The sequence below is a fragment of the Bos taurus genome, chromosome 8 (genome assembly GCF_002263795.3).
Source record: "Bos taurus isolate L1 Dominette 01449 registration number 42190680 breed Hereford chromosome 8, ARS-UCD2.0, whole genome shotgun sequence".
Classification (NCBI taxonomy): domain Eukaryota; kingdom Metazoa; phylum Chordata; class Mammalia; order Artiodactyla; family Bovidae; genus Bos; species Bos taurus.
In genome coordinates, this window is record NC_037335.1 from 45,879,234 (window position 1) to 45,893,710 (window position 14,477).

The following is a 14,477-nucleotide window of genomic DNA, read 5'->3' on the forward strand; positions in this document are numbered from 1 at the left end:
AGAGAGGAAGGCTAATCAAAGTAACATTTCTTTTATTGGAGGGCAACAGCAGCTGCTGTGTTCAGAGCCCAGGTCTACTAGTAGCTGGGAAATTCCTAGGCACATCACTTAATCTTTCTGTGCCTTAGTGCTGTCCTCATACATAAAATTGAGCTAATAATAGTGCTATCTCATAGGGGTATTAGATGATTCATGCCCATGAAGTGCTAGAGCAGTACCTGACACAGGGAAAGCACTCAATGGTAACTCCTGTTAGAAAGCCTGTATCTAGCCCAGTTATAAAGGATATTGGCATGGGATGCCACCAGAGGGATGAAAAGAATCTCTTAAGCTGGCTGAGCAGTGAATGCTGAGCACTCTCTCAAACCACCACCCCACTGCCCCAATTTTCTAAACACACTTGTTCTCTAAATACATTACAAACTGCTAACCCTTCCTGATTTAAGACTCAAGGTCAGATGGGACTGCTTTTAGAAAGCATTCCAGTCAGATCCAAGAGGTGTGGGTGATGTATTGATAGAATATCTGAAATGGGAAAGGGCCAAGGAAGGAGAAATAATTAAGGTATAAATACTGGACATAATTAAGAATCCTTCCCGTATTACTTGTATTTTTCTACTCTTCTACTGGCTCTGGATAAATGAGAGAAAGGAAATCTGTGTTTCTTGAGTCTATGGCATGCCGGTTTCTGTGCTGGATGCTTTAATTCACATGTGATACTTACAACAACCCCCTGAGATCTGTTAGAATTCTCTTCTTTTGGTGTGGAAATAGGAGGTTAAGTTATTTGCTTAAAGTCACTGTTAAATGACTTCAGTGTGCTAATACATTGAGTCTAAATCCAGATATGTTTCTCGTAAAGAAGATGCTCCTTCCAACCTAGCACACTGTCTACCATTACTCTGCTGTCTTCCAGTAAGGGCTGAACCAAAGATCTAAAGATAAACATGCAAAAATCAACAGTTGACTCTATTATTTCATCAATTATATACCAAGATGTGAGCTACTGATATCCCTACAGTCCCTTGAAATTAAACAGATCTCTATCTAAACACCAGAACATATACCAGCAAATAACTGTTTCGTGTTACACTCACTCCAATATATGACTGGCTCATTATCACATCACAAGGAAAAAATGAATTAGGGTACAGTATACACAGGAAAAGAAGTAGCTAAATTTCACCTGTAACAAGAAGATGCAAGGATGCTATAGAACAATCAGTGAAAAATCAATATGCTTTCTTGGCTCCACTGCATTCTAGAAATGGCCCAAGGTGAGCAGTCGCCTGGTATGGGTCACTGGGTCTGACAACTGTTTCTGAGAGAGATACGTTTCCATGCATCGAAAAATAAATCCAAGGTCAACGTGGACTGATTAATCTTTCCTCTAAAATACATGCAGGTTAGCACAACAAAAGAGGCTTGAGGTAAGGTTATGTGGTAAATACCAGAAAGACCCTTTTATTATTATAGAATACATCACCGAATCAATAGCCAGACTAAGCTAAAACCTCTTGCTTACCAAATTCTTGTTATTTATCTGACAAATGTCTACTGAACACGTTCAGTTCAGTTGATCAGTCGTGTTTGACTCTTTGCAACCCCATGAACCGCAGCACGCCAGGCCTCCCTGTTCGTCACCAACTCCCAGAGTCCATCCAAACCCATGTCCATTGAGTCGGTGATGCAATCCAACCATCTCATCCTCTGTCGTCCCCTTCTCCTGCCCTCAATTTTTCCCAGCATCAGGGTCTTTTCAAATGAGTCAGCTCTTGGCATCAGGTGGCCAAAATATTGGAGTTTCAGCATCAGTCCTTCCAATGAATATTCAGGACTGATCTCCTTCAGAATGGACTGGTTGGATCTCCTTGCAGTCCAAGGGACTCTCAAGAGCCTTCTCCAATACCACAGTTCAAAAGCATTAATTCTTCTGCGTTCAGCTTTCTTTATAGTCCAACTCTCACATCCATACATGACTACTGGAAAAACCATAGCCTTGACTAGACGGACCTTTGTTGGCAAAGTAATGTTTTTCAATATGCTGTCTAGGTTGGTCACAACTTTCCTTCCAAGGAGTAAGGCTCTTTTAATTTCATGGCTGCAATCACCATCTGCAGTGATTTTGGAGCCCGGAAAAATAAAGTCAGCCACTGTTTCCACTGTTTCCCCATCTATTTGCCATGAAGTGAAGGGACCGGATGCCCTGATCTTAGTTTTCTCAATGTTGAGCTTTAAGCCAACTTTTTCACTCTCCTCTTTCACTTTCATCAAGAGGCTCTTTAGTTCTTCCTCACTTTCTGTCATAAGGGTGTCATCTGTATATCTGAGGTTATTGATATTTCTCCCAGTAATCTTGATCCCAGCTATATTAACAGTGATGAATAAATAAAGACAAGCCACAACCCTTCTTTCTAACAAACTCATAACCTAGCTGGGAAAAGCATTGTTTAAATAACCAACTACAATAAAATGTGATACGTTCTACTACGAATTCCTAATGAATAAGGACTCCCACAGGAGTGCAGAGGAGTAATTATTGCTTCCTGGAGTAGTCAAGATGCTTCACAAGTGTGTGTATTAGCAAATACAACAATAACAACATTAGACCTGAACCTGACCTCTGCAAAGGCATGGAGTTAAGGCAGTGGTACACAGCAAAGTCCAAGAACGGAACAGTGGTATGACTGGAATGTATATCAAATAGCTGCAAACTCAAACGTTTCTAGGGTTCAAACAAATGGCAAAAAAGAGGCAAAGCAAACCTAGTAAGTAGTAACGATACTGCCTCAGTGTCTGAAGGACATGGGAAGTTGTGGTCAACTAGAATAGGCTTGTCTAGTCAAGAAAAGCAGAAGCTATGATGCCGACAAAGGTCCGTACAGTCAAGGCTATGGTCTTCCCAGTGGTCACATACAGTTGTGAGAGCTGGACCATAAAGAAAGCAGAGTGCTGAAGAATTGATGAATTTGAACTGTGGTGCTGGAGAAGACTCCCGAGAGTCCCCTGGACAGCAAGGAGATCAAACCAGTCAATCTTAAGGAAAATAAACCCTGAATACTTGTTGGAGGACTGATGCTGAAGCTGAAACTGCAGTATTTTGGTCATCTGGTTGAAACAGCTGACTCATTGGAAAAGTCCCTGATGCTGTGAAAGATTGAGGGCTGAAGGAGAAGAGAGCGTGAGAGGAGATGGCTGGATGGCATCACCAATGCAATGGACATGAACTTGGGCAAACTTCGGGAGATGGTGAGGGACAGGGAGGCCTGGCATGCTGCAGTCCATACGGTCTTGCAAAGAGACACGACTGGGTGACTGAACAACAAATGATTTCCAACCAACCACGGCTATGCAAAAATGGACATACCCAACACTTCTGATGTTTCAAGTGAAGAGAGAAATCCAGATTTCCATCCTAATTTTAAAAGTTCATCACCATTTAGAATGTTAATCCGATTAATTTTTAAAAATTTAACAACATTATATAAGCTGAAACTAAATAAACATGTGGGCTGGCTTCAGCCTGCGGGGTTGAGAGTCTACAACCTCTGATGCTGACTATAAAAGAGGAAAAAGCTGGGGATGTAGCCTACAGACAGTTCATGAAGGCCCTTGCATACTATGCCACAGAGAATGACTCAACCTTAACCCTGTAGACATCAAGAAATAGGAAGATAGATATTTCAGTAAAGAATCTTTCAAACTGTGTTTCTAAGAAGTGTTGTTTAAAATGCTTCATTAGTGGTATGATAAACACGGATTAAAGAGAGACTAAAAATGGGGTAGACTAGCTATGAGGTGATAATATTCGTCCAGATGAGAAATAAGTGAACGGATGAAACCCGTGCTCTGTGACAACCTATAGAGGTGGGATGGGGTGGGAGGTAGGTTTAAGACAGAGGGGACATATGTACACCTATGGCTGATTTATGTTGATATATAGCAGACACCAACACAATATTGTAAAGCAATTATCCTTCAATTAAAAATAAATACATTGGAAAAAAAAAAAGAAGTGAAGGGTTAAGGGAGAGCTCAGTGATGAACTGACAGCAGGTGTTGTGAGAAAGAGGAAAGAGCAAAAGAGAAGGGGTGACTTGGGGATAGAGTATGGGACTGCCAAGTCAGAACTCCGATGCTATGGACTGCTCCCTTGCTTTCTGTTTCTGTCATGGATTTTTCATAAATTAGAATTACAGTATCTCACCTCTCTCAAACCAAACATGGCTATTACTGCAGCAGACTTTTAAAAAATATTAGTTTCTAAGTTACTAATCAGGGAGGCTGTGATGGTTAGTTTTGGTTAAACTATGGTTAAATGTGACTGGGGTGCACAGATTAAACATTATTAAACATGATTTCTGAGTACATCAGTGTGAGGGTGTTTCTAGATGAGATTAACATTTGAATCTGCAGACTCTACAGTAGACAGCCCTCCCACTGTGGGTGAACATCAATCTGTTGGGGTTTCTGAATAGAACAAAAGGAGGAAAACAGAATTCAGCCCTGTTTTGCTTCTTCTCTGTCTGCTTGTGATAGGACACCTCATCTTATCTTCTCTAGCTTTCAGACTGAGATTTAAACCATTGGATTCCCTGCTTCTCAGTCCTTCAGACTCAAGGAATTAAATCACCAGCTTTTCTGGGTCTCTAGTTTGCAGAAAGCTGAGTGTGGGACTTCTCAGCCTCCATAATCATGTGAGCCAATTTGTCATAACGAATCTTGTTTTTTGTACATATAAAACTCTACATGTATGTAAAATTTTTTCTATTGGTTGCTGCTATGGAGAATCCTGACTAATACAGGTGATTTCCAAACACCTAAGGAATTCAGCACATTAATGAGAACACAAATTCAGTTTGGATAAAAGGAAAAACTTATGTCTACGGAATAAAGGTCACCTGCAGTTAAAGATTACATTCTTAGGGGAATGCCTAGGATTTTGGCATGATCAATCACACAGACACTGACATTTCTGAAACTGTTTTTAAATTGTCAGCTTTCTTCATGTGGTTCTTAAACATGTATATCTACAAAAACAGTTTTAAAAGTATAACATTTTCATGAAACAACTGCTTTTTCCTAATATTTTTAACTTTTTTCCTGAGTAAAATTCACTACTGTGTTCTTCAGTTCTCAAGTTTAGCAGAGTATTTCTATGTTAGTTAGTTTGCATTTTCAGGTATCTTTTCTGGTCAATCAGAAACTCACTTCCATATTTTTACCAATACAATATGCAACCTAAGTAGTATATGACACCTCACTGAACCATGCTGTCCCTGCTCCCCAAAAAGTGAAATTGAAAACTACTTCCATGAGGATACAGGTTAGGATAAAACCAAGTTGCTCCTGTATACACGCACAGTTGCATCAGAATTCAAATCTTAGACGTCAGCTATTCATGTGAGTGAGCTTAACTGTTTGATCTTCTACCTGGGTTCTCCTGGGTTGATCAAGATAAAATTATATGATGAGATGATTTAGCAAAGCCTACAGTGCATTGCCCAGAAAGACAAGAAACAGGGAAACAGAGACAAGAACTTGGAAGACTACAGGAAGAAGGCAGGTTCGGCTAGCACACGTCAACGAGCAAAAGCTAATGATCTGAAACAACAGCCTTTGACACTAAAAATTCATACTTTTCTTCTATGCAAGATCATCATTTATCTTCCCCATACAGAATTAGTTACGTATTGGCTCAATTATACATTTCTGTGTGCCAGAATATACACAATATAGCTTTGTTAGGCAAAATAATAACAACTTCATGGATTCACATGGTGCTACTTTGTAACTTAATGTCACTGAAAACTACAGTAGGGTAATGGAGAATGAAAGGGGATCTACCAACAGATCAATGTCTTACCTTTAAATTTATGCCTAACCTATGCCTTTAAATTTTTGCCATAAACTTAATAAACTTAGACATAGCCTTATAATTAATAAATAAGTATCAGTGGACTAACTGATTGAAACACAGGAAGTAGAAAATACTTCACATTAAATCTTCAAATCAGATTCTTTTTCCTACTGGTCTAAACAGGGAAAGTGCTATTAACCTGTAATGACAATACATTAAGGACAATGCCAAGAGGAACACAAGGAAATCAATATGTCACTTTTGGCAACACTGTTCTCTACTAAGAGATTGTTTTTCATTCAACTGGAAGCTTTCTGAGTAAAGGAAACATGTATTATGCATCTTTTTATCCTCCACAGTACTTAGAGCAGCTTCTGGTATGAGTAAGCCCGTAGTAATGGCTACTGAACTTATAATTAAAATTCTCTAAGGAACACAGTTTTTATTCAAAATTAGCCACCAGGCATACCAAGACATTTAAGGTACTGGTGTATGTGGGAAGAGAAAGGAGCTTTACAGAAATCGTCAAAAATATGATCTTGGATGAGTATTCTCCAAAAAAGTGAGAACTCAGGTCTCTCTTTTACCTAAAATATAAACAGAATTTGTGTACATGTAGGCTTAGCAGCCTCTGGAGAAGGAAATGGCACCCCACTGCAGTATTCTTGCCTGGAGAATCCCATGGACAGAGGAGCCTGGTGGGCTACAGTTCATAGGGTCTCAGAGTCAGACACGACTGAAGCGACTTACCAGACACAGGGGGAAAACAAGGAAAAGACACCAGGTGGGATGAACAGGGATTGTCTGATGCAGCAAAGAAGTTTCTCTGCAGAGAAGCAGAAGAAAGGAAGGCTGGGATGATTTTCTTTTGCTCATTTCAGCACAGAACAGGACACAGAGGGCCAGAGCTTAACTGGGATCACAGTACAACAGCACCACCGTAAACCACTGAGCCGCTTCACAGTATTACCACCACCATCAAACCTTGGTTATCTCACATGAACTGTTACTAAATGAGTTCTGTTGCTCATAACTTACTTGAGGATTAGAAACCAAAGAATCAGAGCTTGTAGGGACTAGAGTTCACTTCACAAATTTTCAAACCTTTTTTACTCATATATTTTCTTCAAATACCTTACAAATGACTCTAGTACATTAAAAAAAAAATCAGAAGTAGGGAACCTGGCACCATGGTTGAAGTACCTTCCAGAGAATCACAATGGATGCAAAATTAGAAAATGAGTGATGAGTCCAAACTCATTTGACAGAGAAGTTAAGAGCCTGCCCAGTCAATGAATGAAAAAGCCAGAACTAGAATCCAGGAATGTCAACATCACAGAGGGTTCTTCCTACAATACTTCATGCTGCTTCTGAAAAATCAAAGAAAAAGGACAGTCTCAATACTTACCATCTTTGTTCAGCCACTGCTTTCTTGTTCTGTACAAAAGGAGCTTGTTGTGGACATACGGTAAAAGGAACTTGACACACCAGCTCTCCACACCAAGTTTGTTTTCAACCAGGACTATGGGACTCCGGTTATACCTAGCTTCAGGACACGGGATCAGGCCAATTTCATCTCTTAATATGTAAAACATAAAAAGAATTAAAGGTAAGAATACTAACTTTAAAAAAAATTTTCAAATCCTACAGAGTATTAAAAAACTGCACGTATTTCCTTTTCTTACAAATATTCAGTTCACCCACTGGATTGGGAGAATTTAAAAATTTCCTAATACTCACAAGAATATGGAAAAAATACTATTTGTACTTGTAGTGACAGGAATGAAAGCTGGTCTAATCTTTGAATAGAGATTTGAAAATATCTGTCAATTTTTAAAGTACATATACACTTTGACACAGCAATTCTACTGGTCAGAAATTATCCTATGCCAAGATATAAGAATTCATTGGCTATTCATAGCAACATTGAAATAAAACTTGTTAATACTCTAAATGTGTATCAAACAATGTAAGACTGGTAAAATAAACATGGGCCATCCATGTGATACAGTGGTAAAAAAAAAAATGAGGTAAATCTGCATATGCTGGTATGGAAAGGGTGCGAAGATGTATGACACAAAAAAAGCAAAATGCCAAACACAGTGTACAGCACAAAGCCCTTTTAAAAAGATAGAGTTGCATTAAAAATTTCCTTTGTATAATCTTTTAAAAAGATACAGAGTTGCATTAAAAATTTTCTTGGAAGGATACCAAGAATCTTTGGGAGAGAGGGTTTTATTTTTATATAGTTTAAATTTTCTAATTATTTGTGCATATTAGCTTTGTTTTTTAAAAAATGTCAAAATGTATTTATGCTTGCCTGCTAACAAATATATGTAGGCCAAATCACTAATAAAATTATATTATCAGTGAGACTGTGAGCCATTTTTTGTCTTCTTTATAATCCTTTACACATTTCTAAAATAAAAATATATGCTAATAAATGTTGTTAAACCACAAATATTTCAAGATTTGATCATTTTCCTCTATGGTGGCCTCGAAATCCATTGATTCACCTCAACTTAAACTGAAAATTTACATTATTGGCAGAGATTTAACAAACAAGAGGGAGAGGACATATGTATACCTCTGGCTGATTCATGTTGATGTTTGGCAGAAAACATCAAAATTCTGTAAAGCAATTATCCTTCAGCTAAAAAATAAATACATTTTTTAAAAATTTGATAACGTGGGGGAAAAAAAAAAAACAATACATAGGGCAGTTGACTTACACAGTAAATGAACCAACAAACACCAAAATGTTTTTGTAAAACTTGTACACATGCCTTTCAACTATATAGAATTTACAGTTCTCATCTATAAACATCCTTTCTCAAACAGTATGTTCTTCCCTTAATTAATGAATAACAAAAAGCCTTTTAACAAGAGCAGTTGACATAAATACTTTTAGAGTGTCTAAGCAGATTTTTTAAAATGTGTTTTTAAAAAAACAGAATAAAGAACTGTTTTTCAGAGCTTGTGTGTGACATTATCTATCATGCTCTTGGCTTCCTCTGCCAAAAGTGTGTTGGCTGATAGATGCAAAGAGGAAACTTGTTCGATTACAGATTATAAGAAAAGACTCCTTTTTTTTGGTTAGGTCACCATCACAAGCTGGTGGGAGGCTGTGGAACTAAAATAAAATCCATCCTGGAAACTCTTAACTGCATAGTTCAGAAGTAACCTACTTTCTACTGATCACTTCTTTAGTGACACAGGCATATATCAGTAAAAGAGGGTGTGCTAGGGGTTGCAAGTCACTATTCTTTCAAGCTGATCTAACTCCCAAGAAGACTTTGGGACCTAAGGCTTTTTGTCCTGACAACTTACTCAGCTGATTCAGGGTGTTTTGGTACACCTGAATATGCCAATATTACCTAAACATCTTCTGAATACTACAATGAATTAGATACTGCATTAGGTTCTGAAAATGCAAAAAATGAATAAAATAAGGTGGTCCCAGACTACACAAAGCTGATGGTTTTGCTGGGGAGTTGTGTCAATATCTGTAATAAAATGTTAACACACTTTGCCATTCCAGTAATATAGATAAGGTTTTTAGGAAGAATAGGGCAATAATGCTGAAGGCATCTAAGGCCAATGTCCAGTATTTCTAAATATATTTTTGTATTTGGTGATATGAAATCTAATCTAACTCACTACTGGGATAACTAGCCACATGGTCTATAACTGACTAAATACATGATTGAATTGCTGATATTTTCTGGGGTTCAGGTGTTACTATGTAAAATATTTGTTTAAAAACAAATAGACTTATAGTAAAGAAAATAATAAACTCAGTGTAATTATTTCAAGAAAGTCTGTTTTCTAAGATCTAACAACCACTTACAACTTAAAAAGCTGCAAAAGTCAATATGAATGTTAGAGTAACAGGAATAAAAGAATTCTAGCTTCTGGGTACAGTCCATTTTGGGGGAGTATTTTTTACTTAAATTCACAATGTAAAAACCTGCCTTGTTCACGACACCAAACATAAAATGCCCAACTAACAAACTGGTACCTAAATGAAAGGACAGAACCATTTGCACAAATAAAAAACACATTTCTTTAGTTTGGCTACTATTCTTCCAAGAAATGCTTTTACAAAACAAGAATGCCTTGGATATAGCAGGTGGCCAACAACTGCTACTGAAATGCTGATTATCAGTGCACTTCAGTGTTATATTCGAATAAACAGTTTTCAAAGACTACTGCTTCTTGACTCTCCAAAAGAACATTACCTCTGACTTCCTTCTAATGCAGGTCCGAATCCTAGTTCTGTCAATATGATATAAATACATCTCTCTCTGTATATATCATTATCTCTGTCTCCTATCATTTGGCCCCAGCAGACCTCCATTTTTTTTCATTTGTAAAATGGAAGTATTACATTATATTTCTAAATAAGGAAAACAGGCTGCTAGGTTTCATCCAGCTTTCAAAGTTTATAACCTAGAAACCCAAAAACTATTCTCATGCAAAGAGAATGAAAATGGTCATATCAGGGAATACAAAGCACTAGGGTGGGGGTTGGGGGACGGGGATAAAAACATTAGAAGAGAGGTAGCAGGATGCATAGACCTTAGTCTCCATTCTACCACTGATCAATGTGGACCTGAGTAGGCACACATCAGTATCCTCATCTGAAATACAGGAATGACAACCCTTTCCCTGCCACTTATGAAAGCAAGTAATACAATGTAAAGGATGTGGTAAGCTACAAAGTATCAGGCAAAGATGAAGTATATTATCATTAATTCAGTTAAGAGCCTGAAGTCAACCAGAAAAGTTCATTGGTTAGCAGATAATAGGAAGCTAAAGCAAAGAAAGCTAATAAGCCTTTGTCAAGTTATTTGACCCTAAGATACAGTGCTATGCTGCTTCCTAAAAATATAACATGTACTTTATAAAGGCAGGTAGGTCAGTAAGATTCCAAATAAGTGTGTTTGACTTCAGACTTCGCCTATGCCTAGTCCCACTTTTTTTCAGACACTTTAGAATTCCAGAATCATTCTGAAATTGGAAGGGGCTTCATTCCTCCAGTCTCTCATTTTGTCAGATGAGGAAACAGATCCACTAAGGTTAAGTGATTAATCAAGGTCACAGTGCTTATGGCTTAATTCAAAATCTTAGTCACTCCACATTATATGGTTCAGTTTTACTATTTGGGGACTATCCTTCCCTCACCAATAGGAAGCTGGTAAATACTACTTTTATAAATAATTGGACCTATTCCAGCTTAAGTGATGTTTCTGAAAAGTAGAGATAAGAGACGCTCTCTAAACATGAGGAATAAGGTCAGTCTTATGTCTCCATCTAGATCTGCGCTGTGCAATACAGTTGTCACCAGGCATGTGTGCCCATTATGTATGAATCAATCAAAATTAAATAAAATTTAAATTTTAGTTCTTCTTTCACACTAGCCACATTTCAAGCACTCAACAGCTATATATGGCTAGTGGCTATGATTTGGATAGGACAGATTAAGAACATTTCCACCATTATAGGTATTTCTGTAAGTGCCTAAGTATAAGAACTGTATTTTATACTTCCTATTTCTTTTTTTAAAATTTATTTTAGTTGGAGGCTAATTTTTACTTTACAATATTGTAGTGGTTTTTGCCATACATTGATATGAATCAGCCATGGGTTTACATGTGTTCCCCATCCTCAATTACCCCCCACCTCCCGCCCCATCACATGCCTCTGGGTCATCCCAGTGCACCAGCCCTGAGCACCCAGTCTCATGCATCAGCAGAAAAGATGGTAGCTCATAAACAATAAGAGTTCAATCAATATTACAGTAATAAAAATTAGTAACTTTCTGGACAAGAGAACTTTGACATGACTCTAACTGCACTGTAAAAAGCTGCCCTTCACATTAGCACAGTGTCTGTCAGTTCAGTTCAGTCGCTCAGTCACATCCAACTCTTTGCAATCCCATGGACTTCAGCACACCAGGTTTCCCTGTCCATCACCAACTCCCGGAGCCTACTTAAACTCATATCCATCGCGTTGGTGATGCCATCCAACCATCTCATCCTCTGTCGTTCCCTTCTCCTCCCACCTTCAATCTTTCCCAGCATCAGGATCTTTTCCAATGAGTCGGTTCTTTGCATCAGGTAGCCAAAGTCCGCACATTAAGCTAATACCTGTTCTCTGGGTCAAGCCGTCTGTTGTTTTTCCAAAGTATTCTCTAGGAGTCAACCATACAAACATTTGCATGGTATTTTTCAGTTTATAAAGTGTTTCACATTCATCATTCAGTTGGCCAATATATTTTCTAAGAAACACAGGGATTCAAGTTAAGTCTAATATTTATAGTAGTTAAGTCTGTAGTGGCAACTAAGGGCAAGACACTGTGTGAGGTAATTTTCCTGTTTTTAGGCTGAGAAGGGGTAACCTATCCATGCTGCTGCTGCTAAGTCACTTCAGTCGTGTCCGACTCTGTGTGACCCCATAGACGGCAGCCCACCAGGCTCCCCCATCCCTGGGATTCTCCAGGCAAGAACACTGGAGTGGGTTGCCATTTCCTTCTCCGATGCATGAAAGTGAAAAGTGAAAGTGAAGTCACTCAGTCGTGTCTGACCCTCAGCGACCCCATGGACTGCAGCCTACCAGGCTCCTCCGTCCATGGGATTTTCCAGGCAAAAGTACTGGAGTGGGGTGCCATTGCCTTCTCCGAACCTATCCATACCCACCAGTAATAAAATCCACATTTCACCCACTGCATCTTCAACTCCTACTGGTTAGAAATTTTCAGAGACAAAGTCAATATGTTTACTACAGTAAATGTTGTCCAATAAAATTACAATCTTATGTTTGCAGGAAAGAGGAAAACAAAAAAAAAAAAGAAAAACTTTTTTTATAATACTGAACAATATAATTAAGTACTAATTTTGATGTTAACTAGTGCTTTTTCTTTTAACTAGAAATAGACCCTTTACATTTTGGAAGTAAAAGCGTTAGTTAGATGAGGGGAAGAACTATGAACAATTCTGAAAAGTCCAAATGTCCAAACACATTTTTAAAGTTACACTGTAATACTACTGAAGACATTGTTACTACGGGGAATATGCACTAATATATAGCTGAATATTAAATAACAAGTTAAGCTATTTACATTTTTCAGTTCTACATCATTATTTCATATTATTTCTAATGCCCAACTTATTTCAAGCTTTAAAATATTGTATGACCCAAATGCTTATTAACAATTTTAAGTTATGCATTGACAGTACATCGATGAGATCTCATCATAAAAATGCAACTGGGAGGGGGCAATTAAAATCATTTATGAGTTTTAATAAAAGCGTTTCCCAGGTGGCTCAATGCTAAAGAATGCCTGCCTCCCAATACAAGAGACTTGGGGTTCAATCCCAGGATCTCGAAGATTCCCAAGAGAAGGAAATGGCAACCCACTCCAGTATTCTTGCCTGGGAAATCCCATGAACAGAGGAGCCTAGCAGGCTACAGTCCATGGGGTTGCAAAGAGTCTGACACAACTTAGCGACTAGAACAAGAAGCTTCAATAAATTATGATCCAGAAGAATTGGGATGTGTTCCAAACTGCATTGTGTCAACCTGCCAGGCCAATGAACACTCAATCTCAGGTTTTTCAAACTAAGATGAATACTGTACATTAGAATTCTTTCTAACCTCCTCCTTAATTTATTTAAGAAATTAATTCTTTAAGAAAAATAACCCCAAATGATAAGAAAACAGGCCCTTCGTTTGTCCAATTTTTTTTCTTGAGGATGTCTCTTATTTGCAATAAAGCTCTCATTCTCAAAAAGGAACTGAAAGACTGATATACAACAAGGCATCAAAGCATTCTTTAGAAGGCCCAGTACCCTCTATGGTTACTGCCAGGAAATGATTCCAAACACTCTCATTCTGAAAAAAGGCACCAGTCACAAGGGGAAAGGAAGTGGATGCTGTCAGAGGTGGCAGGTGTGTTTTGAGGCCAGCAGTGTCCTGTTTTTAATGAGGCACAGCTGCACGTCTCCAATTGTGTGCCCCAAGGGAGCAAGACATCTGAGAGCATCACCTTGAAGGAAAAGAACATTTCATTTAGATGAAGGTTTGGCATCTCTTTTAAGCAGAAAAACTGAAGGAGTTAGAATGCTTAAAAAGAATAATTCATGCGTTCCAGTTTAAAGAACAACAACAACAAAAATAAACTCCACAAGCAATTAGATAAAGTGAAAATAATGTATTAATAAAACGGGACTCCCTGTTTATTTCTTTTGAGGAGAGGAAAGGAAGGACAAGAAAAGAGCTACACTCTTGGTTCTTCCTTATTCTTTTGTATAATGTGTAAATATATCTCTCCTTTAATACTTTCCTTTTTACTGGTTACATAAAAACAGAAGTATCAGAGTGAATAGTTTCTTCTGGGATCTTCCCGGAGAGCTCTTAAGTAAAATGGAAAGGAAGGAGGGAAAAGATACATGTGCCAGTTTCTGTGGTGTCCTACTTAAAGAGGGTAGCAGCTTTTGAATTAAAAAAAAAAAAAGAATATGCTCCCTGCAACTATGAATCAACTAATGCTAAAAAGTATCAAGGTTTCTTTCATTTACTTTACACCACACAACCTGCGCTTACTGAAGCCACA

At 38.0% G+C, this 14,477-nt stretch overlaps 1 protein-coding gene across 6 annotated transcripts in view; it reads right to left on the reverse strand.

The window, feature by feature from the left end:
• The window catches only part of PTAR1 (protein prenyltransferase alpha subunit repeat containing 1), a 49,830-nt gene that overhangs the window by 34,626 nt on the left and 727 nt on the right, over nt 1-14,477 (reverse strand). For 4 of the 6 annotated variants that reach the window (XM_010807871.4, XM_059889296.1, XM_005210018.5 and 1 more), the window contains exon 2: nt 7,269-7,438. The exons of 1 other annotated variant lie outside the window; for it this stretch is intronic. In XM_010807871.4, coding sequence (XP_010806173.1) covers nt 7,269-7,438 — 170 coding nt within the window. Of the gene's footprint in view, nt 1-7,268; nt 7,439-14,477 lie in introns of those variants that run through there. One more of the 6 variants, XM_024996000.2, reaches the window with a different exon arrangement.